This window comes from Protopterus annectens, chromosome 5.part0 (assembly GCF_019279795.1).
Source record: "Protopterus annectens isolate FY-2018-M chromosome 5.part0, PAN1.0, whole genome shotgun sequence".
Classification (NCBI taxonomy): Eukaryota; Metazoa; Chordata; order Ceratodontiformes; family Protopteridae; genus Protopterus; species Protopterus annectens.
This window is the reverse complement of record NC_056735.1, coordinates 977106231-977134184: the sequence shown is the minus strand read 5'-3', so window position 1 is coordinate 977134184 and position 27954 is coordinate 977106231. Positions and strand designations below refer to the sequence as shown.

Sequence of the window (27954 nt, the reverse complement as noted above, 5' to 3'; positions counted from 1 at the left end):
GCAGCACAACAACCTGCACCTATCCCACCAACAAGGACTGTTGGCCTCCCCCACAGGTGGCAACAGCAACACCAGCAACAACAGCAATGTCACCAACACCAGCAGATGCATCCAGCACATCTGGGTCTCAGTGGAGGTATCCAGAACATCTGGGTACCAGCTTGCCAAAATTGCCTCTTTATCTCCTGCCATACCTGTACCACCTATGTCAGGTACCTACTGTACCTGCTGGTAGCAGTGTGAGTGTTGGTGGCACCTTTGTCACATATCTGCAGCTGGCAGAACCTGCGGGACATATCACTGACAGGAGGATGGATGCCCCCATTGGCCAGATGCAGACCATGCTCCAGTGAACCATTGAGTCTCTTCCCTGGCCATTACTGGCTCCACCTTCTGAGCCAGGACACATTGGCAATTGTACACAGGGTGACAAGAAATTTCTTACTGGATTTTTGATTGTAGAGGCTGCAGCTGTGAGTACCTAATTCTATCTCCCCAACTTGATCTCCCCCTCCATTTCATGTTCATGCCCATCCCTGTTGGTGGTTCAGTCTTGCATTCATCATTGTCTTTTTCAATGTCTAATTTCTCTTTCACCATTGTGTTCCCCCTCCTTCATTGTGTTATCATGTTTGTCATCCCTTGCTTCGTAACCTGACCCTCTGATCTTCTTCTTGCTTTCCTTCCTTCCTTAGCCAACTTACCCTTTTCTCCATAAGAAATAGTCACCTGTCCCACAAGAAATATTTCTCTCCTGCCCTACCTCCATCCTGCTCATTCCTTATATGTTCACCTTCTTTTCTACCGTCTGCTTGCTTATTCTTTTCATCTCTTTCCTACTCACATCTCCAACTTTTAATATGATCACAAAATAGAATAATAAACACACTACACACACACACACACACACACACACACACACACACACACACATGCATACACACACACAACCATATGGAGCTTATAAATTAATTATCTTTTTTGGTCATAATAGGGGCTGCAATGAAAAATGTGAAATAATTTAACCACATATAAAACTACGGAAAATGTTTTGGCAAGGCCCCCTGCAAACCCATATGTGGGAGGCTACTACCTCAAATCCCCTGCTAGTTGTATACACCAATTTTGAGGTCATACAACAGTGGGGAAAGGGCATAAACCCTCCAAAATCTAACTTCAGTTTTATCAGTGTTTTTCAGTTTAGGTATGTTTTACTTTAGATCTTTTTACTTTTAGGTATTTTTCTGTCAATCATTTTAGTGTTAATCTTATGTTGTTTAGATCATTTCAGGTACATACATATATATATATATATATATTTATATATATTTCTACTTCTAAATCCCAAAATCCCACAAGACCGAACATTATTTTCAAAAGACGAAAATAACGAATGGTTGAAATCTCGAACAGTTGATTTTTTCACAGTGCAAGTAAACACTTGTCCAAAACTTCATGGAACCACACCAGACTATGTAAAACCCACCTATGTGGGGTCTGCACCCCCTATCCCCAACTATACATACCAACTCTGCGAATGCACTACACTGGTAACAAGGGCATACTTCTCCAGAATCCCCACACTGGGAATGGGTTTATTTGCCCCGTGAAAAATTGGTCATTTGGGATTTCAACCATTCATATAGACCTATATATGTATATATATATATATATATATATATATATATATATATATATATATATATATATAAAACTATATATATACATACATACATACATACACACACACACATATATATATATATATATATATATATATATATATATATATATGGGTTCCATACACTAGATTGAATTTTCACTAATTCAAAATTATGCATGGAATGCTCACTGCAGTGAAAGTGCACTTATGCGAAGTTCAGTACAACGAAAGGGTGTTGTACTGAACTAACGTGCAGTACTCACGGATCTTAGTGTTAGGGCACGGGTCATAGTAAGGAGATAGGGCTATCCCCTTACCATGACCCGTGCCCTAACCTTAAGGTCCGTGATGACTGCAGCACAGTGAAGGACATAGCAATGTCCTCCACTATGGTGCGATAATCACGAACCTTAGGGTTAGGGCATGGGTTAGGGTAAGGGGATAGCTTTACTAACTATCCCCTTACCCTAACCCCTGCCCTAACCCTAAGGTCCTTGAGTATCGCACCATAGTGGAGGACATAGCTTGTTTTTTATGTCCTCCAGTTTGCTGCGGTGTTTTCAGTGAAGTGCACTTACGCGAAAGTTCACTTTCGTTAAAGTGAACTTTCACAGAAGTGAGGCTTCCTATTACAAGTTTGAAGTAGTGAACTTTCGTTCTTGTAATAGGAATCCATATATATATATATATATATATATATATATATATATATATATATGTACATGTATATTATATATTTAGATATATAGATGTAGATAGATATGTATGTGTGTGCATGTGTAGATACTGAATATATATATATATATATATATATATATATATATATATATATATATATATATTTATATATAAATACAGCAAGAAGGCACAGTGGTACAGCGGATAGCATTGCTGCTTCATAGCAAGATGCTCCTGGTTTGATTCTCGGTTGAGATGCATTCTATGTGGAGTCTGCATGCCCTGTCTGTCTCCTATGGGTTTCTCTTGGGTATTGTTGGTGCTACGATTTCTTCCCACATTCCAAAGACATGCAGTAGATAGATTGGACACTGTAAATCGGCCATGTGTGTGTGTGTGTGTGTGTGTGTGTGTGTGTAACATACAAAATAATATTCATGAGGAGTGATATTTTAGGGACTGCAAGGCTTGAGCAATCTATGTAATGTTAAACTGAACCATATATGTACAAATTGTTGTAGTGGTTTGTCTTTCTATTTTAAATTTGGGTGGTGGTGCTGCGGTAGCGTTGTCACCTCACAGTAAGACGTTGTCAAGTTCGATTCTCAGCTAGATCATCTTCTGTGTGGAGACATGCGTTAATGGGCGTACCTTTGTTGAAGGTTGTGCATCAGGGCTGGCAACTCGGCACGTAAAAATCTACTGCCAATCATTAGCGGACCGGAGTTCCACTGTGGCGACCCCTAACCGGGAAAAGGCGAAAGACACAACAACTCATGCCACCATGTTATATGCGATTTTAATAAGGCTTTCTGAAAAAAATATCCTATAACAGTTATATCCATATTTATTATCACATATGGCTTAATCTGCTCAAACAAGTTGTCCATTTCAATGAATGCATATGCATAGGTCAGAACAATTAGGCTGGAATTTAATACTTTATAATAAAAGCAATACATTTATATGTGGGTGAGAAAAAGCTGGCTCAGCAATTATTTGTCCCCTTTCCAAATCCTATTGCTCTAGGTTACAATCAAGCCAAAATTAAAATAGCCAACATGTCCCAAGTTAAATTTTGTATAAACATAGAATTTATTAGCACGTAAGAAATAACAACTTAATTTCAAGTAGGCATCAATTATTAAAACTTGACTTGCTGTACAGCATGAAAGTTAGGAAAACAGTCAATTTACTTAAAGTTGTTTCTGACAGTATGGTAAGGCATGCGACATACATAGAGGTCAAAAATAAATCTAAAGTGTCCAAGCTTAAAGTCTTTTGGTCCTCAGTGGGCACCATGGAGTAGTTCTGCATTCTCCATCTACTCTCTTTTGAGTGATCTACAAAACAGGTGATACTTCCTGGCACTTGGATGCTGGCTTCATTAATAGGTTAAAGTCCAGTTCAGCTGCAGGGAATCCTGGTTAACTGCTCCTGTCTAGCACACTCTACTTTCACTCACTGAGAATGGATCTAATTGTTTGGATTTGCCAGACCAGAGTTGGCAAGATGCAATATCACTGTCATTGGCTCCTTTTCCAGAGTCTAGAAAGCTAAATCAATCTTATAGAAGGGCTCTTTCAGTGTTTGTCAGCAAATATAAGGCAAGTATGACAGGAGGAAGAAAGTAAAATCTGAAAGTCTGAAGTCTCTGGCTGACACCAAGTCTGACTCTGACTGAGCAGAATGTCTTAAAGTGTCTGTTCCAAAAGTTGAGTTTTATAGCAAGAGTATGTATATATATATATATATATATATATATATATATATATTATATATATATATATATATATATATATATATATATATATATATATATATATATATATATATATATCTTTGCCGGGCATAGAGGGCTTGGAATTTTCTTTGCTTTGTCTCTGCAGTTGAAGTTCAGCCTTTGCCTTACCTGTTTATTTTACCACAGTGCATTATTTCTTTGGCTAACAGCATATCGTTAAAAAAAGGATGGAATTGCAGAGATCAGTTTATTTCCTTCCTGAGAGCTTACCACCCCTTTCTCACCTCTTGACAACTTAATGTCTTTGAAGCAGAATGGCATATAGTTTCATGTATCATCTCAATTGTTTTATGTATTTATGACATCTCTTTGACTGTGAGAAGACGGGTATTCAGTTTAGATGTCAGGCACAATTTAGAAGATGGAAGCTTTTGCTACAAACTCAGGTTACATATTTGTTTCTAGACATTTCAGAGGTCTCTTTGCTAAGACAGCAAATTTTAATTGCATTTGCGTTGAAGCCAGGATACATCTTTTAAATGCTCTATATTTTTCAGTATTTTTGTTACAGGATATGCCAGAAAATGGTATGATTAATATACAGATATATGAAGGCAGAATTAATAATGTGATAAAGAAATAGTAACAAAGACATTATGCATGCAATACTCAATAGCACGGACAAGTGTAACAAATATAACATTAGCAATAATACTAATGACAACCAGGGCTAAAAATATTAGTAATATATGTATTTATTTTCCTTTTCTATTAAAAGGGCTATTCCTACACATATAGTACAACAATTCTAACAGACACTCCTTTATTCTAAGTATCCACTATAGATAATTGTCCTTTTCTAACAATAATGTGGTCTAACAGCACACTCTATTCCACTTATGTAATACTGCTATTTCCGAGCATCATTCACTCTAACATTCCATTGAATTTTTAACTGCACAGAACTCTGTTTCTCTTTCTCTTTGTTTAAAAATCTTATATCAGTTAAACAAATAACATCTTCCAATTTGTTACACCATTAATATGCTATTAATCATCTTACATCATTTACTAAAATATTTACATTAAAAGAAATTGCAATTAAACTATACATTCAGTTTTTTCTATATTTTAAAGTTTTTCCCTTATTCTTTTTACTTTCTATCCTCAAATCTTTTCCCAATGAAATGTCTTCCTTTACCTGTTGCTGTCATATATTTGCACCTCATGACTATCCTTAGATTGCAATGACTCATATTTTGTAACAAGGCAATATAGGAGTCTAGTCCTTTTCATTTTTCTTGCCCTCTTTCCTTTTGTCTCTCTCTTTCTTGACTCTCTTCTGATAATTCTTCTACAGTTTCATTACTGATTTCATTTCCCCTCTATTAAACTGTCATTATCAACTTAATTTTCAAACATATTTATAATATTTTCATTTCCCTCCATGTCCCTATAATCAATCCAAAAATTACCTTTGTTTAACATTTGACACATTTTTCAAACAGCAGACGTATTTTCTTTTCACACTGTCCTGTCATTCTTCAGCCCCAAAGAAGAAGCAAGTTTTTAGTTGTCTCAAGTAGTGTGCTTACATTAATGGCATTAGGAATATATTGAATTTTATATTCTCATCTCCCTATCCACACACCTCTATTGTCCTTTACTTTTACTATTTCATGTACATTATTGCATACTCTCCTTAAGTAATTCTGCAGGACCTGTTTTCCACATTACTACTACTTGAAGGCCTTGTCCTCGACAGCAACATGTTATGCTTTCAGATTACTGTTTTAAATGATCTGTTTGGAAGTTGCATTGATCAGTTTGTATGTATGCAATGTCTAAACTGCGATATGACATGTCATATAGAACTGTAATAGTACATAAATAAACCTTTAAAACATATGCAAACCTGTGTGTGGTGTTACATCCTTTGCTATCTCTGTGGGTATATGTTTCAGGCAATAATCGCCTTTTGTATGGGTGAGTCATACACTGCCCATCTGATGAGGTTGCAACTGTAGGGATACTGGCTGTTCTGTGTGGTGCACACCATCTGATTATGTGTCTTCCTAGACATACCTGTGTGTGTGTATGTGTAGTTACATATATGTCCATATATATGTAGATATACATATATATATATATATATATATATATATATATATATATATATATTTATATATAGAGAGAGAGAGAGAGAGACATATATATGTATCTGCATACCTGTGTCTGTGTTTATGTATCTTAGGAATGTTTCTTGCTTACACATTGTACATTCACTATGGTAGCCAGACTGTACTGTATGATATGTTATCGATACCCACCTCACATCATACAGGTGGCATGGTTTACTGTTACCATCTTGTGGCCATGTAGTGTCAGGTCCTGGTTATGGGATTCACAACATTTGGTATTATCTTGCAGGGCAGACCTGTTTGCCTGGGGGAGGGAGAGAATATCGATACGTGTAAGATGTATGTTGCTTGAGCACCCTAACTCCCATTAATGGTGCATGTGGACATATATGTCTTTGTTATGTACCCTATGATATCTATAGATACATATCTGTATACACACACACACACACACACACATGTATATATATATATATATATATATATATATATATATATATATATATATATATATATATATATATATATATATATGTGCAAATATTTTATATATATATATATGTATATATATATATATATATATATATATATATATATATATATATATATTATATATATATATATATATATATATATATATATATATATATGTGTGTGTGTGTATAGGTTCATAGGTTCATAGGTTCATACTAGGCTATCTGCCCTAGGGCATTTATAAGCCTAGCCAGAATGTGTTTGGCTTTCACCACTCATTTTAAATTTATTTTGCTATGCCCTTTTTCGAGGTTAGTATACTGTGCCTCTGTCTAACAGTGACACAGAAGTGATACCCGGGGTAAACCTATGATCTCGCATCCACTCATCAAGATTCCTCTTGAAGAGAGTCAATGAGGGACTCTGCCTAACCTGGACTGGGATTTTATTTCAGAGTGAAGGGAGCCTCTGGGTTATGAATCTGCCCCTCCAGCATGTCCTATTTATTTCAGTGCTGAGGTTCAAGTCTCTTGAGCGTGTAGCACGATGGGATTTGGATTTTCTGAGGTGCAGCATGTCCATTAATTCCGGGTCAGACATGGCTTTATACGTCAGACACAGATCGCCTCTGAACAGGTGGTATGCCATTGAGTAGAGCTGGAGTTTCTTTAACCGGGCAGCATATGGCATCTGTTTGAGCCCTTTGATCCTCTTGGTGAGGTACTTTTGGGGTCTTTCCAGTTGTTGCAGGTGTCTGGTAAGGTACATCCCAAAAGGGGCATTGTACTCAATTATGGGCCTGATGAGGGATGAGTAAAGAGGCACGATGACCTCCTCTGATCTAGATGTGAATCCCTTCATGATTAGGTGGGCTATATAAAATGTTTTTCTAACCACTTTGGCCACGTGGTTGTCAAATGAGAGATTGCTATCAACTTGGGTCCCCAGGTCCCTAATTACTTCTTCTGTACTTAATGGATTACCACCTATGTGGTAATTTGTGGGCACTTTGTTTTTGCCAAAGGGGATGACTATACACTTTTTAGCATTTAGCTTGAGGCCATGGCTCTGGCACCAGTTGTCTGTTTCTATGAGGCCCTTTTAGAGGATGCTTGTGTTGGCTGGAGAGTCGATTATGGTGCAGTCATCTGCGAACTTGGTCAGCCACAGTCCTTCCATGTTGGCCTGTACCTCTGAGAAATATATACCGAACAAGAGAGGTCCCAGGACTGAGCCTTGTGGGACACCACTTGTAACTGGTTTGGAGTCTGACATGGCTCCAGCAATTCTAACCATGTGGGTTCTGTCCTTAAGCCAGTTTGCAATCCATCTGGTGACATAGGGGTTTATATTTAAGCTGATGAGCTTATCTATAATGCCCGAGTGGGGTATTTTATCGAAGGCTTTTGCGAGGTCCAGGTAGGCTGTGTGGACCACCTTCCCCTCGTCAATGGCCTTGGTGACTGTTTCAAAGAAATCAACCAGGTTTAAGAGGCAGGATCTGCCCTTAACAAAGCCGAACTGGGTAGGATCCAGTGTCTGTAGGTCCCCAATATCTTTATTTATGAGGTCCATGATGATCCTTTCCATAGTTTGCAGACCAAGCTAGTCAGGCTTATGGGGCAATAGTTTCCAGGATCCGTTGAGGCACCACCTTTATGGAGAGGGACCACTGTTGCTGTACGCCACTCTTCGGGCACATATCCTGTAGTAAGGCTGCGACTGAACAGTAGTTTTATGTTTGGGTTTAGCTCTTCTTGGAGTTCATGTAGGACACAGCCCGGGACACCGTCTGGTCCCATTGATGCTGTGTTTTTTGCTTTGGAGAGGGCGGCTCTTACCTGAGCATCTGAGATGTCAAGGGGGCAACACTCTGCTGGGATAGATATTTGCCCTTTTGGTGGGGAGTATAATATATATATATATATATATATATATATATATATATATATGGATTCACTTCATAACACTGAAACAGCAAAATACTGAAAATGACAAAACTTCATAATACTGAAGACCAAAATACTGAAAGCTCAAAATACTGAATACTCAAAACACTGAAACTCAAAATACTGAAAGCACATATTATGTGTAAACTAAGCTTAAACAACATAAATCATAGCAATTTCTACCAAATATATGCAAGCCCCTGCACCACATGGGGCTGTGCTCACCCCTGCTAATTATTTATATCTACTGCAAGTTTGCACTTAACTACACTACGTGCAATCTTGGAGTTGGTATATTTAATTAGCAGGGGTGGGGCATCCCCCACATGGGGGGTGCAGGGGGGCTTGCCCCCCGCATATATTTGGTAGAAATTGTTATGATTTATGTTGTTTAAACTGAGTTTACGCATAATATGTGTTTTCAGTATTTTGAGTTTCAGTATTTTGAGTTTTCAAGATTTTGAAGTTTCAGTATTTTGGTTTCAGTGTTTTGAGTTTCAGTATTTTGATATTTCAATGTTATGAAGTCAATCCATATATATATATATATATATATATATATATATATATAGAGAGAGAGAGAGAGAGAGGTATATATCTATTTATTTATAAATATGTGTACACACACAAATACATCTACATTAATAAATACATGCCCTGTACTGTTGAATGATATTGCTGGATGCTATGTTTGTGAAAACATCAGGGTTATGCATATCTGCCATGGCTTAGTGGTAAATCACAATGGCTATGGTGTGCAGGCTCCTGGGTTTGAGCCTTGCAGAGGCTGTTCATTTTCTTGCTGGGCAGAACAAGGGCCATTGGCTGCAGAGTGAGTAAGGCGCATTTAAGCAGTTGTGAGCGGGTTTGTGTGATGGTAAGCAGTGCTAACTTCCGGTTACATTTTCTTACACTCAGTTAGCCTCTATATTGCTTAACCTGTGTAGGCATTGCTTAACCCCACGCAAACAGGCTTAAACCTGCTTACTGCCGATTAAAAGTGCTTACTCCCACTTACCCCCGCACTAATTTCTTTAAAAGAAAAGAAAAAAGGGTTGATAGGACAGTGATGAAAAAGGGGCAGAAGGAGGAAAAGACAGTAGGGGAAATAGCCAGAGATGTGCAAGAAGGGTGTAGGGAAGGCCCATAGCTGCCCATTTCTTCTACAGCAACAGCTCTGCATATACATTGGTTTGGAGGTAGATTTGGACACTCAAACCTCTGATAGAGGAGTGAGAACAGCAATAATAAGTTGTGATGCCAATTAGATTTGATTACATGTGTCCAGTGGACATGTGTGCAAAATGTGTGCCTTGAAGGCGAATTGCCGAGGTACCAGATCGTTGGATTGAATAAAGGAATACTGGTGAAGTACTGGCTGATTGATGTGTATTCTTATTCTGTTTTGAACTTTTGTGTGTTTTGGCATCAGTTATGCCATGTCCATGTTTAAGATGGTAACACAGGGTACTAACATACATTTACAATGGCTTACAGCTAGCAAGTGTTATGCTGGGGGAAATAGTCTTTGGCACTGTGGCTGTGAGGACTTGGCCCTGTCATCGGCAGTAGTGGGCAATGGCCACCAGGTCACACCTCAACATGCATACATACTGACCACTCTCACACAATATGTGAGACACACCAGAGTAACACACGCATCTGCATATTCTACATTTGTTACAATCTGTCCTGCTACCCTGACCAGCTCAGGTCATCTATGCGCTCCACTGGTATTATACCTACACATACATGTTACTACATGTTTACATCAGAATGGGTGGGGCTCACCTGACTGTTACTACATTTCTACATAGGAATGGGGGGGTACACCTGATGGTTACTACATTTCTGCATGGGACTGGGGGCACACCTGACAGTTACTACATTTGTGCATGGGATTGGGGGGCACATCTGACTGTTTCTGCATGTCAACACAGGATTGGGGGCACACCTGACAGTTGTACACATTTGCTATGACTGTACTAGTATGTCAGGTACTCCATTTCATTCTGTATCCTAACCTATCATGCTGACTAGAGGCATATCAGTGTACTACAGATCTTAGGTCTGCCTGCAGTACATATCAGTTTCTGACTTCCTACCCTTCTGAACTGACATCCCGCTCCCTGACCTGTTGTAGTATGTCTGCGTAGGTCTGGGAGGGGATGTTCTCCATAGCCATCAATGAGAGACCTTAGCATAGCCTTTGTTTATGTGTGTCTACACCTGTCCTGCTGGATGCAAATGTTGTGTATGTGAGGCTCCCTGACTGGCATGTGTATCATGTGGACATCCATGTGGCCCAGCACATTTCCTGCAGTGGGTTTTGTCACATTGTGTTTTACAGGCTACTAGTTACAGATCTTATGCTGCCACTAGAGATATCTACTATCTGCTGGCATCCCAATCAGCCACCCGATTCCCTTGCATGCTGACATCCATACCATAGATACAGGTAAGTACATATACTACTCCATTCAGGAATTAGTAGGAAGAGTGACTTACCTTGTGGGTGTTCCATTAGTGAGGATGGTGCTGGAGGGCTGCTTATGTTGGACGCAAATAGTACACTCCCTGTACATGGTTGGTTACTTGGTTACCTTCCTACTGTTGTTTTCCCTTCCCATTGCCTTCTTGTTTAAGCCCCAAGGCATGCCGTGCAAACAGTGCTCAGATGTGAACAGAGCTGCTATTTCCATATATATATATTTTTTTACACCTGGTGCACACTATGCACACCCGCTTAAGCGACGTAAGCACCTTTTAGAAGAATATGGCTCATCTTGCATTGTTTACCTCATGTTTTTCTTGGAATAAGATGATACAGCCTTGGACTCACCCCCTGCCTTAGCTGTGCTTAGCTGAGGGAAAACCTGGGTCAGACGGCGCCATTAAGCTTACATCTTACATGACATACCCCCTTATGAGGTCATCTAGCTCTTAATCTTAAACTGTGGTTTATTGCTCTTACACGTTTGGGTGCAAGCTAGACCTGCAGGAAAATATGTGATCCAGCATAATACTCCTCATTTGCATGGCATTCCCTGCTAATGTATAGTTACATGTCACACACTGAGCCTTCCCCCTTAGAACCATTATTCACTGGCCATGTTGTCTTATGCCTGCCATTCAGTAGAATGGCAAAATACTGATTTTGCTTAGGAAGCTTATTTCAGTTTTTTTTTTATTTTGAGCCCAATCTCATTTGCGAGCTACTGTCCTACGCTTAAACAGCCGAGATCGGCTAAAAAAAAATAAAGTAAAATTTTTTTTTCAAAACACTTTTGCATGGCAATGGCCATGCATAATATGCTTTACATGCCATATATACCCTTTATTGGGAGCTGTCATGGCTCCGTTTTGTAGTTTGCAGAAATGTGCTCCGTTAATACCAGAGCACATTTCTACAAACTACACTAATCCTGCACTGACAGCTTCCAGCTCCCTGGATCAGAGATTCACCTCATTTTCATGTTTTTCACCTGCAAATGAGGTGATTTGCATCCCCAAGCTCTGTCCTTGCAGGATTAGTTTAAGAGCTCGCATGCATGTCCCGGGAGCTCATTTCTGGATTGCACGGTGGCCATATTGCCGCACATTGCTCTTAAACTAATCCTGCACACAGTGCAGGATTGCTGAATCCAGGGGCAGGGCTCTAACATTCTGGGAATTACTCTTCTTACTTTTGGTCAAAATTCCTTTCCTTTTATTATAAATCTTGTTGGTATTATGGTCCCACCATGTGGGTTTATTTTTGGGGTTTGCCCTGCACTTATTCCTTTGGGGTACAGCTGTCTCTGTGCAGCTGTTTACATGCTGGTAAAGTCTGGTGGTGTACATTCCTGCATATTTAGTGGAGTTAACTCAGTTTCATTGAGATCTGACGCTTGCCAATGTATCACTTAGTATGTAGTCTGCCTTAAAGAAATTTCTAAAGGTACTTTGGATGTAAGAGATCTCTGGTTTCAGTTGTATTTTGAAGGAGACTGCTTTATGTGCAGACCTAACAAGTGATGAAGATATGCAGAGGATGGTGCAAAGGATGGTGCAAAAGATGGTGCAAGATGCTCTAAGTTAGGTATCAATCATTCAATTACAAACCATTTAGTCTACACAATGTGACATCATTTTTCCAAAAGAAAAGGAAGAAAGGAGAGGCAAGGAATTGGCTAATAGGTGGAAATCTAAATTGAACTTGAAAGGATTAAATACTATTTCTGTAAGAAAAAGTGAGGGGAAAGACTGATTTTAACAACAGGGTCCAGGCTGTGGAAGTACAAAGACAGCTAGATGAAAACGCTATGCTTGTAAATGAAATAAGCAGTGAAAACAGTGAAATTAATGACTAATATTCAATACTCACATTAACTGAGGGGGTTAATAAACATCTAATAGTGTTACGCTTGCCAGGTGCAAAAAATACAGGGTGCCTTAATGTAAGGATGCATAGATATGTTATATTAGTGTTGATTCAAATGCTCTCATCTTCAAGGACTCATGCAGTCATCGACTATTAGTAAGGAGCTTACAGCCCTCTTAGACAACTTAGCTTATATTGGTGTTAGGACTTATATTTCAAGAATCACATATAGAATGGAGAGTCACGTCAGTATGATAGAAAAGTCTTTCTGTGTAAATACCTACATGAAAAAATAGCCACTTTCATAAAGTGGGAATGTGCAGAACATCCAAGTCTAATTTGAGGCGGACAATGCAAAACATCGCACCAACAATCACTGCCCACAAAACACTGGATCTGCAGCAATAAAAAAAAAGTAAAACAAGTATATTTTCGCAAGGGGGCTTGCGCCCAATCCTCCCATCTGCTAATTAAATATACCATATCCATGGTCACACTACAGTGCATAAGGGCATATTTCACAATCCACACTGCACCATGATCTCATACTGAAAAAGCTGGTACGGTTCAATCAGTTGTACTAGACTTTTTATCCATTAATAAAAAGGCACATAGATGAAACATTAAACACCAAAAACATCTGGTGAAAGATGCAGTAAGAAGACAGAATGGAGTAAAAACAAGGAAAGAAAATTTTGCGGCAGATATATTATAGTATTTAACTAACACAGTATGGGATTTTTGCCTGGTCTGATATTTAACAGATCGCACACAGTAACATTTGATGTATCTATGCAAGTTGCTAATGCTAGGAGCATTAGTAATAAGCTGTTTTATTGAAAACATTTGCTGTGTTCACCTAAATTTGATGTTATTGTTTTTGAAGCATTTTTAGAGAACATCGATGGGAAACAAGTTCTGTCTGCGTATACATGTTTTTTTCTGTACTAGACATTCTAAATAAAAATAAGGTGGAGGTGTTATGATAGAGAATAAAGATTGTTATGAGACCTATGATTATTTTATCGTTGATGATAATTGTGTAACTGTGACAATACTGACAACCCTGGAATTGATTGCAGTTGTTGGAGTGTATAAATTGTGAATGTCGAGTACTAATGACCTAGAGGAAATGATGCATTTATTGCCTGAAAAACAGGATGGAAAAATAATAGTAGCCAGGTCCTTAAATTTACCAGAAACAGACTGGAATAATATTAATTCTACAACACTAGTAAGGAAATTATTTACAACATATCCTCAGGAGCAGTAATTGTTGCAAACTGTAAATAAACCTACCATGGAACAGAACATACTGTATATTGTTTGTATTGCAAAGGAGGTGATTGTTACTTTATGTCAGGTTTTGCCTCCTTTGATGTGCAGCGATCATAGCGTTTTCTGCCAAAGTGAAATCTAAACAATGCACAGAAGATTAAGAACTGACTATATGGAAGCAAAACAGTCACTATAAAACTAATTGGAGTAATGCATTTTGTGGAAAGATCTCAGAAGGAATATGATAAGTTTTGAAAAGGAAATAGTTTGAATAAAAATATAAAAAAAATGTTTAACATCAAAATCAAGGTACACAAGGTCAGAAAACTATATTTATATAAGATTAGATACTTAATTAAAATGACAGATAAAAAAAATAGAAATGGATATGAGATTGAAGTGTTACTTTGAAAAAATTAAACAAACTTGCCAGAGAAATTAAACATACTGTGAGAGAAGATCATTAAACATGTGAAAAAATGTGTATAAACATATTGAGCATAACTAGACACAGTTTTATAGATCTATAAGATGTGGTATGAGTAAAGATATACAAATCAATAAACTGTGCAAAAAATCTAAGATTTATTTTCAACTACAACAATTTGTAGATTTGCAAAAGCTTATGCAAAACAGTTTGGCTCGACAATGTGGCAGATAATTTGTTTTGGTAACATCCAGGTAACTTCAGATACTGAAATGAAATTATATTAGATTGAAAAAGTACCATGCAAATTGGACTCAAACAAAGCACAGGAAAGAGACAGAATTGATTAAAATGACGTGAGCACTTTGACATCAACTTGCAGTTCCATTACATCAGTTAATCACTATGTCACTTAAGTATGGGGATATACCTCAAGTTTGGAGACATACTTTTTAAGGGAAACAGAAACAGAACAAACCCAGAGTTATACAGACACATACGTTTACTTTCTTGTTGTTTAAAAAAATAACGGTGAGAGTAGTTTTGAGTAAATTACTGTCAAAAGTGGAGTTTTGGACTTAAAACCATATATTAGCATGCACATGTAGAAAATCAGTCTATAACTACCTGTAACATAATGTTCTATTAATAATGAAATAGCTATAAATGAAAGTGTGTGTTTTGCTCTAGTTTATATAGACTTATTTTCAGATTTTGATAAGAGTATATACAAAACACTTATCAGTAAGTTAGAATAATTGGGTATTAATGTAATCTTGTGTCACAAAAGGAAATACTGCCAGCCCAGCTACCTGGAATTTTATAAATAATTATATGTCATTTGTGAATATTAATATGATTTATATAGAAGTGTGACAGAAGGAGATACTGCCAGCACAGCTATCTGGAATTTTATATTTAGTTATATGTCGTTTGTGAATATCAGCAGGATGCAATTGCTTGGGTTACTACTATATTAGAACTATATAGTCTTTGTATATCAAGCTGCTGGTACAGAAGTGTGTGTGTAAAGTACTGTGGTTAAGGATGTGTCCACAGTGTACCCTAGTGGGAAAGAACAGAAATGTATATAAACTATTGTACCTGTGTAAATGGATATGTTTTAATAGTGGGAACTAGAACATTAAGGGTTAACTTGCAAAACTTCAAGAAAATAGTTGAAATTAATTGTTTTATAATTGTGCTGTAAAAGTTAGTTTCAATGCAGCAAGGAGACAGGATGCCTAAAACTAGGGAGCCTTCTGCATTCTTTTGTAAGTGTTTTATTGTTTTATGTCTTCTAGCAGCTGCAAAGATCTGATGGCTATGTATTTTTCACAGGGAGATGTTAATGCTGGCCATTTTTAGCAATGGTTGTTTTTGAGTCTGGGATAGTCAGGTGACCAAAAAGTGATGTCATGCTGCAAGTATCCCAGCAGTAATATTTGTTATGAATTTAAGAATTCTCTGAGAGAGAGAGAGAGAGAGAGAGAGAAGGCATTTTGTATTTTGTCTTTGACCTGGAAACATCCACTCACCACTTCTTTCTGCTTAATGCTCTGTAAGCAAGTTAACTAGGGTACAGCAATTTCTCTTAGATACAATTGGGAATATAATAGTATAACTTTGATGTTTTCTGTATTTATTTGAGACTGTCCTCTAATGTTGTTTTAAATATTTCCTCTGATTTCGAACTCTGAAGTTACTGTGATAATTTACTGAGTATTTTCGTGTTATTTTATTAGTTATTCAAATATATTTAAACCTATCATTGTGGCTGATATATGTGAGACATATTTAAGCTCTCAGAGTACTTGCATATGTATTTGGTGATACTGTGGGCCACTCTTAATAGGCTTGCTCTTGGTCAAACTATCATTTGGATTAATAGTAAAATTACACAGTAAGATTGGATACCCTTTGCTAAGGGCCTTAAAGTAGCTGATAAAGAGTTGTCTGGTGGCAGTGATAACTACCTTATGGTCTGGGCAAAAGGGGGCATAGCTAGTAAACCTGTGCCAGCCTTTCCCAGGTGTGAGTGTGTGTGTGTGTGTGTGTGTGTGTGTGTGTGTGTGTGTGTGTGTGTGTGTGTGTGTGTTTATGTATAAATCAAATTTTAACATGTGTGTGTGTGTGTGTGTGTGTGTGTGTGTGTGTGTGTGTGTGTGTGTGTGTGTGTGTGTGTGTCAGCTACTTGGGCAGGACATGAAGCACTGGTTAGACAGAGATAGTGCTGGACGTCTTAGTGTGGCCACTCAGCTGAGATCTCAACTCTATAGCTGTGCCAGTGGGGAGTCTTATTGGGGATCTGGAGATAGAGGGAGAAACCAGCCCTAGACTGACAGTAATCTCAGTGTGCTCTTAAGGGAAATTGCACTTTACTGTGTGTTGCCTTGTCATCCTCTCAGTGTGTATGTCCCCCACAGTTGCCAGTGGTGAGAATTGAGGCTCCTTGATTACTGGGCCAGTGCTGTGGTGTCACATCTTGATGAGAAGTATACCTGAATGGCTTGCAAACTAGACAGCATATCAATATCATGCAGCTGCTGGACAAGTGAAATTCTAGGTTGCAGTCAGGATGTCCCAAAGGCTCTGTCCTGTTCCTGCATTTGTTTAGGTACTGTCTTTTTCATCTAAAGTGTTTTATAGTCTGTATGCGGATGTCATGAAAATAGGTAAACTGATTACAGCTGTTACAGCTAAGCCATGCCTGCCAAAAAACTTGACTAAATTGACCATTAGTAAACAGGAAGGTAATATGTGGATGAATACATAAAAACTAAGCATATAAGATCTTGGAGACATAAGGCTCCCCATCCATGTGAAGCAGAGTTCCTCCCTAACCCAATTCAAGTGCAATGTGGACAACTGGATGGGAAACCAGAAATTCATCCCTGGTTTGGCACCTATGTCTCTAATGCAAACAGGTAACCTTTAATGGTTCATTTCCCAGGCCCATGCTTATCAAGGATATCAGAACTTGTCAGAGATTTGGGATGCATGGCTAGGCTTAAAAAGGCTCTTGTGGTTGTTAGCTTAGTAAACACTTATGAACCTACAAACTGAAATGTGAATACTTAATACAACACACAGTAGATTCATTTAAGGACTTGGTTATATGGGTAGACTTACCTATGAGTTTTGTGACCATATCAACTCACTGGCTAATGATAGTTAAAAAACCATAGAAATGATGAAATGGTAAGTTATATTAGATCCAAACTAGAGTATGGAATAATAATATGGAAACTTTATAAGAAAATTATCATAAGTAGATTGGAAAGAGTACACCAGAAATGTATCAAGGGAATCCATGGATGTGAGAGTTTAACTTATTCTGAATAAGTAAAATATCTGAACTTGTACAGCTCATACAGATATTTAAGTGGAGACCTTACTTAGATATATAGGATATTTAAAGATAATTACATCTGTGAACATCTGAATTTATCAAAATGTAATAAAGAATCATCAGACACCCTGTGTAGGAGACTATATAGATATGAGGGATGGAATAAATGGTTCCTTTAGAGACTAGCTGATACCTGGAATAGACTACCACACTATATTAAAGCAAACATTAGCTTAGATAAATTTAAGAGCAATTCAGACACTAATTATGGGGATGAACCGGTTTAGTATATTGGCATGTTATAAGGGCATTATTGTCCATGTCTGAAATATCAGTATATATGTAAGACGCGAACCAATATTTCAAAACTAAGTCAACGCTTCGAATAGCATAATAGGGTGTACAGGCAACTTCGTGTGAGAAAATGGGTTTATTAGATTGCTCAAAAACGTTGTCAGTAACAGTGTGTGATGACACACCCCACACAACTATAATTCCTTTATGTGTAGCAGTGACCAGAACAGATTTTCTTCACTTCATTTTGTTTGGGATTCTCTTTTAGCTTTATATAGCTTATGCAAATCTTTTAAAATGTGATTAGACCCACAAAACTATATCTCATTACTGCTTCTTAAAATAGCTTTACTGGTAAATGATAGATTCTATTCAAAATGTACCATGTCAGACACAAACACTATCTCCTCATGACCTGCATATAGAATTTTCAAATTCAAAAGCTGATAAAACTCTTTCAAGCATTTAAGAAACAAAATGAGTGGATAGAAATCAAGATATTTAGTTAGCTGAAAGAACACAGAGTTAGAAAGTGCAACCTCAGAAACTTAAATCACTAAGTTGTTAATGTCCAAGTCACAGTCATTATTCATACATCCATTATTTCCTGAAATGTGCAGTCTATCTACCCAGCACTGAATATGTTTTCTACAGCATGTCTTATTCCTGTTTCTTGTAAATGAAACATATAATCGCTGATAGCCTAGGAGTAGACATGCTTGACCATATTAATATAATCCTCAGAGTCTCACATGGCCTCCCTGTCTGTTTCAGCATGTGACTTCATCATTAGCAATTCCTGACTCAGACAAGGACAAATCAGACCATATTAAGACATATTTCATTCGATTACACTTGTGTTTAGCCCTAATGGTTTGAATATTGGAAATGGCTCCTTCTTAAGTCATGAACACACACTTTTTGCTTCCATCCACAACCTCCTGCCACAGTAGTTCAGCCTCACCACACTTGCACCTAGGAACATTTTAGAATGCCCAACCCACCTGCTGCATGTCTTTGGAATGGGGGGGGGGGGGGGGGCACCTGGAGGTAACTCACACAAACACAGGGAGGACATGCAGACTCCACACAGAAGAAACCCCAGCTGAGAATTGAACCAGGGAACCTCTTACTGTGAGGTGACAACATTATCCACTGCACCACTTTCTCCTTCATATAAAATCTCTATCAAGTTTGTAGTCAGAGCTGGTAATAGACTATCAAAAAAACTATACCTCAGAAAACTGAAAGTACTAAACAAGCATAAAAACCCACTCACTAATATATAAGTATATAACAGCAACCAGGGAAAGAAACCTTCCCCACTGCTTTTTGGTGATATTCTGAAAAATAACACATTTTTCTGATCTGCCTCTTTACTTTTGCTCTTTCTATTTAGGAAGGACATGTAAGATTTACTACAATAGCCTGTTAAGTTTTTCTTTGCTTTCTCTTGCATACTGTATAGTTGAATGCACATGAAGTATCTACCACAATTGAATAACAAGGAAAATAATCCCTGTGTCCTCATTAGAACAATACAATGGATGAGTAGAGAGGATAGCTGGATAAAAGTGCCAAAAATATTCTAAGCATATGCTTTAGGAATATGTTGAAAAATTCATGCTAGCTATGTACTACATGATGCATGTATATATAACATTTTAAAATTTATTCTAAAAGTATGATGTTAAACACCTCAACATGATGACAATTTTTTTGTGTTTCTAATATGTATTCATACTTTTAAATGAAAACTTATGATTAACATAAATTATAAATATATTGTTATTTTACTATTGCCTCTCATATTATGATCTTTCAAAAGTAATAGATGAAAATTAGTTTCCTGTTAGGTATTTTTCCCATTACTTGCATGAAAATGTGACTGTGGCTGGGATTGAGAAACAAACAGCCTGATGCATTATGCAAAGCCTTCCAGTGAGCAATGACATTCATTGTGAGGCCGATTCAGAGACACAGGTTGCATGACCATGCTTCCCAGTGAAACAGTGCAATAGTTAGCAAATATCTGTATAATAATATGGAAATTAGCAAAACTGTGCCAATGAGAATAACAGTGAATAGAAATGATGATGAATAACATAGATAAACAATTCAGGAACATATAAAATTTGTGTGGCAAGTCACATTGGAAAGTAAATTTGTACACCATCATTTCATGGTGAACAGACTGATTGGCACCACACTAAGGCACTAGGAGTAGCCACCACATTGGCTGAAGACTATATGTTATGGTCCATTCTCACAGCCAGTGTCCTGAAGGTGCATGTCACCATATTCTGCATCACAGATGGATTTAAATGCACCAAGCATTCCATCACCTCCATTACATGGACATAGTCAAATCTATTATGTGGATAGAGATAGTATACGGGAGCTTGTAAACATGTGCCAACTTCACATAGAATCCTATGGGATGTATTGAAAACTAATGCTTGTGCACACTGATCATCCCTGCTGTAGGGACCTTCCAGCAGCTATCAGAAGATATGGTGGACATATCACTGGCATCTGTAAATGTTACATGTTCCTTGATGTAATGCTGCGGTATATGGAGAAACATATACATTTACAACAGACTACAAAGGAAAGAAGCAGCATTTTGGAAATATTCTATGAAATAACTACTTTCCCTGAGGTTATATGGAGACAATGACTGCACCTACATCACTATCAAGGCCTTGTCTGGTCCACATAGGTACGTGTATATCATCCAGAAGGCATTTCACTTTCTCATCTGCCAGTTAGAGTGCAAATTACTGGATATTACATACACTATGTCTGTCAGCCACACAGGCAGATCCCATACGTCACACACCTGGTATACAATAGATCTATATGAGTACTTTGTGTTGGGAAATTTCCCACAGGAATATCGTATTTAAATATCAGACATGCCCTGCAGCCATGACTCGTGAATCCAGTATAAAACCTATAGAACATGACTGAGATGATGTAAAACTCCATATATATTCACAGACCTTCAATATCACTGAGCATGTGTTCAGATTTGTTGATTTCTCCAGCAGTGGGGACAGTATGCTCTTGGAGACCTGCAGTGAAATATTTGTACAATGCTGCGTAACGTGGCTGTACACAGACAGATAGAGAAGGAGACTGACACAGGAGGACCAGACAGACTAGAGCCTGCAGTGGAGGAGTTGCCAGTTGAGGAGATGTCAGAGGAACGAGCAGTAGGGGAAGTCCATGAGAGTTAGAGGCAGGCCCAGTAAGCTGTGGCACGGGCAAACAGGTAGTGTCTGGTGAACAGCTGTGGGCCAGAATAGACACAACAAATATTAAAACTGATGCATGTAGCACTACAATAAAGCTATGCAGCACAGTGCATTATTTAGTCAAACTGTACATCTGACATTACCTAACCCATGTAACACAGCAGTGAGGGCAGTGCACAGTTGTCAGCATCTGCACAAGTAGGAAGAAGAACTGTGGCAGGAGTTTTAGCAACATGCACATTGGTTGAAAGGAGGAAGCTGTGGATATGGAATTGAATGTGATACATGGCTGTGTAATTGGGAGTGGGGGCTGGGTATAGCATGCAATGAGAGTTTGTGCTTCCTAACCAGGGTATATGTCCAGATGTTGTGGGTACTTGCTCAGTACTGGTTTTAAAGGACACAGCTGCTACAGATGCTGTTGTACTGTGTGAACATAGCTGTGACAGGTGTCACTGAACTTCAAGTGGCAACAACACAGACCCCGAATGTCCTCAGCATTTGGTGCATCTTCTCTGATTAATGGATCTAGTACCAACACCTGTAGACAAGGACAATGATGACTTTTGCAACTGTGGCCACCTGGCTGTGCCATGTGCAAGACCAGAACATGTATTTATTTACATGGCTGGCCATGCAGTGTCTCTCATGTTCACCACTGTTAGGTAGCGTTGTGGAGGTAGCAGTACATGACCTTCATATACTTGCCATGTAAGATGTACCCATAGTGGAGACAGAGGAACTACAGCCACAGGAATGGCATTTTCCTAGATGTGTGGAGGCTGAAAGTCCTACACAAGCAGAGGGACCTGTCCATCACACTGATCAGCCGATCTAGAAATTGCAAAGCCCATATATGCCATCACACAGGCTATATAGTACACTAATCATTTCTTATATGGCCTTCATCTGTGCCTGGATGTCTTCCCTGCACATCTGCTACTTAATGCCCACTGTGGCACCAAGATTGGTAAGCGAGTGGGAGGCATGGCACTGATCACCACTAACATGTCATTTCTGACTGCTGTTTCCATGGTCATTGATGGTGCCATTGCCCACTAGTGGTGCATAAGCAGGAGATACGGATGATCCCTTTGTAGAGCTGCCAGGCATGATCTATCCTTTTACACTCACTGTGGCACTGCCTGTGAGTGATCCTGTGCTTTTTGCATGTTTCAACTGCTTACAGTTGCACTGTGATCTCAGACTGTATCAGAGTTAGGTTGCCATTATAATTATCATCATCATCATAGTTGTCAACAGGCTCCAGTGCAACACTGACATCACCACTCCACAGTAGAGGACTCCATGGGTGTAGTACTTGTAAAAGCAAACAGATAAACAACCATGGGTAAAACTATTATGTCATAGTCCCAATCTCCAGTACTACTACAACAACATTACTGGTAACACTGCATACACAGAACATAAATAAATGTACCTTATGGTGGATTCTGTCATGCCTGCATCTCATATGCGCCAGTAGAAGAGACAGATGATGTTCAACATCGGTAAACTCACACATCCCTGGCATGCCACAATGATATGTTTCTGGCATATAGAATTTAAAATCTGGTGCATCCCCAACAAACACATAAGATGGTACAACTAGTTCAGCTTCCACATTCAAGTCTCCGCCAAGGATCAATGGCCTTTCTTTCCAGATAGGAACACCAGGAACTCCTCCATATCTGTGAGGGTGGTCTGCAGTGGCAGAACCCCACTTATGGCCATCCTGTCCTATGCAGTGACTTTTGCCTAACATGGACATGCAGAACCATGTCAATGACCCTGTAACATATTAATATGTAGTTGTAATCTGTTATGTCCGCCTATAATACTAACATCTGCAAATAATTCATGCCACACTTTTTCCTGGAATGTCCAGGCAGGTTTGTCAGTGCTGAGAATCTACCGTCTATGCTCATGGAGAACTTGCAGTAACACTTCAGTTTCTGCATGAGACAGCTTTTCAATCCATGTATGCTGCTTTATTGCTAGGTATGTTCCTGTACAGGTGAGCATATACTTAAGGTCAATGAGCCTATCAGCTGTTCCAATTATGCACCCATGTAGCTGCAGTGTCCTCAATAAGTGCCATGCCTGCCTTAATCCAGTATCAAAGGCCACACCCCCACAGAGCTGCATTGGGGTCAGTATGTGGACAGACTGGATAGTAGCAAGCACCCTGTCATTAAGTTGTACTGAGGTCTGCACAACAAAACACAACAGATATGTATGACCCTCCTTACCCACAGTCTGCATCAGTTATCAGATCTGACTCCCCTTCTCACCCCGCCCACCGTCCACTATGTATCACATCTGAACTACTGTTGCTGAGTCTGTGCCTTCCAGCACATTCCCCTGTTTATGAATTGCCTACAAAAGTACATACTCCATGTCTCATTGTTCCATAACCATACAGTTGGTGACATTGATGAGGTGAGGGTATTTTGCAATTCATCCTATGGTATACAGGGATGTCACAGAACCCCAAGTGATGAGACTGGCATTTCGATGCCAAGGTCTTATACATTAAACTGGCATGCACAGTTGTGATATGATGTGTGGCTAGCTCACCTGGTATAGGACTCCTTTATATCTGTCTGCCATTGTCAACAGATTATGCTGTGGTATTCAGCTATGCTGTATATGGTTTGCACAACATGCCACAATAAAAATGTGCAACCATTTTCTTGTTCATATCTCCTTGTCAAGTAGCCATGGCTTCTGGAAGAGCTGACATTTGAAGGACTCATGTGTGATGCAGGAGGAAGACAAAAATATTTCTCCACCTCCTGTACTGGCATCACTGTAACTGGCTGCTGGGGAACTCCTATGAGGACCCCTATTTCAAGGTAAATTCTTGGAGCTGTCTTGATAGGGCAGTGAGTTATGCCACATTCATCAGTTACTCCAGTGGACAGTACCAGCATCATTACAGTGACTTGAAGGGGCAACACTCTGACCTTCTCTACCAATGTGGAGAAGATGTTAGGGAGAAAGAGACAGAGAAAAAGACAGATTCACGCACACACACACACACACACACACACACACACACACACACACACACACACACACACACACACACACACACACACACACACACACTTCTTTAGTAAGCAACAGTACCTGGCAATTACTTACACGTTAGTCGGTGATCTTATACAGCTCTGTACAGTTATTGGTGTTCATGGAGATTTTTTTTCTTTTCTTTTCTCTATTTTGATTGTTTTTTGGCAACTGGAGAGATAGTTAAAAATTGGCTGATATGCAGGCACTGGAGTATGTATATGGAATTGGTATTTTACTTGCATATCTCTTAGTCACCTTCTTGTATTTCTAATGCTGCTAAGAGTTTTATCTTTGTTTACAGCCACGGTTTGCTTCATGTATCATATACTTTGCAACCACAAATGGAACTGTTCCACCATCCCTCCTACCTGCAGGTATTTCCAACAGTGTCACCATAATGCAGACTTGGCTGAAAATGGGTGTGTCATTATCTGCTCTGGTACATGTGCAGTTGGTCTTATTCAGTGCCCTATCCCTAGCAGTCTGTCATTCAATTAATGCATAATGCCCTTGTCAGACTACCATAGGTTACTGTTACAGTGGCTATTCCCCCACCCATGCCTGTGTGTTACACCTGGCATATCATGGATATGCAAACGACAAGCTGACTGATGATTCTCCACACTGTCTGACATATGTCAAAGTGCAGTTTTACCACATGGTTTAGGTGATCCATGTGTGGTCATTTTGGTATCCAAAAGTGTGGTATATGTGGCGTGGTCCTGCCAAGTGTTACGCATCTCGATATTTGCTGGCCTGTGAATGCTACCTGTTTCCAAGCTCCACAAAGCTGGACACTTCATTTGTTCAGGTGGTTGTTTCTTCTCAGTTTCACTGCCCTCTGCACTCACACCGGTTGCCAGTCATGCACTGTACCACTGTCCTACACATGGATAACTGCTTATTTGGCATCTTAACTTACCCCTTGTGGGACTGATAGTTCAGTAGTACATGTGCCTGGTCTCTATATCACTTTTATTTCTCCATTGCATGGATAATTGCACTTTACGTCTACAAGACTGGTGCTGCCAACCATTGTAAAAAAATTCTGATAACTGCCTTTCCTTTTTCTTCTTTAACACTGTCAATTTTTGTTATTTAGTTTTGTTGTTTTATTTATATCCATATACATTCAAATTTTATGCAATGCATTTAGATAATTGTGTTTTCTTTTGTTTTTCTCTGTCATCACTGCCATCTTCTGTTTTTTATTAATTTTCCTTTGCTAGCTTCTTTTTCTCCCTTCATGTTCCTATTTTATGCTGTGTCAGCCTTGGTAGTGGGTAAATTATGGCAGAGCACTGGTCACTTTCCTTACCATCTTCTACTGGATCTCTAGAAGGTTCCAGGCCCACTTCTCTGGAGGCTAACAATGGCCATCTCTTCAGGTAAGTGACCTGTGTAGCTTGCCAGTGCTCACTGCTGCTGTTTCTATGACTGGGGGATATAGGCCCTCACATCAGTGGCTGTTGCCAGGGGATTGTCCCACTGGACTATCTGGAAGGAGGTGGAGGACCTGATGATGGCCTTGGCTGACCAGTGGTTGGACACCCACATTGTTAAGCCTAGATCATGTCCTGATGTGACTTTCAGAGATGCACACTTGCTTGGCCCTGACCACTGAGCCAGCAGTGTCTGGACCCAGCAAAGATAGTGGTCATAGAAGTGACTTACTTCTGGTTGGGTGCATGATTGTGCAGCTTAACAGTCAGCCAATACCCCACCCTATTCCCCCCATCATTGTGTTCCCTATTCCTGTGTGTGTCAGTTCCATCACAGTTTGTAGATGAATCTTTTGTGTTACCAGCTGTTTTACTTTCTGTTTGTCTATGTATCTTTCTTGCAGTCACCCTCATTTGTGTCAGTATCTTCCCTCTCAGTTCTTGTCTATCTGTTGTTCTGGTTTTCTGTCCCTGCTTCCATCCATATGCTTTTCCCCTCTTGAGTATGTAAACAAAGAAAATGAGCACATGTGCCTCCCCCAAAAATACTCTTACTCCCCCTTCTGACACCACTTTTTTGTGAGTTCTGTGACTTGCTCTTTCCCCTTATGCCTGTCATATGCAATTCTTTCTTTCTTTCCCATTTATGACAAAAAGATAGGATGAACTGTGCTGTGTAGCTCTTATTTCTCAGCTGTGCTTGTCATCACACATCACTGATTATGTGAGAGAACTTCATCACAGACATGCCCATGTACTCTATTGAGCCCATAGTGTTATGTAATCTGACAGTGCTGTGCACATATTTTTGCGACTCATGGTCTTTTTATCAGCAAATTGATGACTTATTCAATCTCAGTCATGCAATATTGCTCCTACTGCAAACTTGATCAGTGTCAGGGTGCATTGCACTACTTAGATGTTAGCATTTTCACTAAGGAGCTGTACTACCGTTTTTTCTGATTTTTAGCCTTTGTCATAGCTCAAAGCAACCTGGACTGGCAACTATACTTGCTGCTTTTGCAAACTTATTTGCTCATGAAATAAGTAGCAGCAAATAGTACTGCCATGGTTATAATTTAAAAGCATCTGCACATTTTTATCTTCAAAATGCAATAATTAAAAGCTCAGAACAAATCAGTTCTTAAATGGATAAACCCCAATCTAGGACAAGATCTTTCCTGCAACTGTTGTTCAAAATAATTGAGGTACTCTTACCTTGATATGTCAAGCAAACCAGCACAAACATCACAATCAGTTTTGAGTACCTAGAAGAGAAAATATGCAGCTAAATATTCAAGAAGAACAAAAATGACACAATCATTTTGCAGAATTCTACTGTGCCATATCATACCTGTAAGATAAATAAAAGTCTGTCAAATGCACTTTATCTAAGTTATATTATACAAAAACAGCCAAATTAATAAAGGCAGGGAGGAGAACTCATTGTCTGCCCCTTGCCCCATGTAGGAGTTCCTCAGCTTCCGCCTCCCATAATATAGGTACTCAGGGGTCCGGACCCTTTGTGACATATGGATTGTGCTCCATTCTGTTTAACTTTCTATTAGCAGATTGTGCTGTGAAGAACTGTATGTCTACCAGTACAGAAAAGCAGGCTATTGGCTGGAAATGATACTGAGCATACTGTCTGTCTTTGCCACTTTACAGAAAAGGGTAAAATCAGATAACATGCTAAAGATTCCAAATGACAGTCCAGCAGAAGAAAATGGCACAAGAGAATATATGTAGAAGAGACATCATTTCTTAATTAATTCACTGTCATGACATAGTGATGAATGTGCCAAAACTGT

At 38.9% G+C, this 27954-nt stretch overlaps 1 protein-coding gene across 1 annotated transcript in view; it reads right to left on the bottom strand.

Moving 5' to 3' along the window:
* LOC122802304 (T-lymphocyte activation antigen CD86-like) overlaps positions 1–27954 on the bottom strand; it is a 247519-nt gene that overhangs the window by 103972 nt on the left and 115593 nt on the right. The window contains exon 3 of the mRNA XM_044071949.1: positions 27362–27411. Within this exon, the coding sequence (XP_043927884.1) occupies positions 27362–27411 (50 nt within the window). The remainder of the gene's footprint in view (positions 1–27361; positions 27412–27954) is intronic.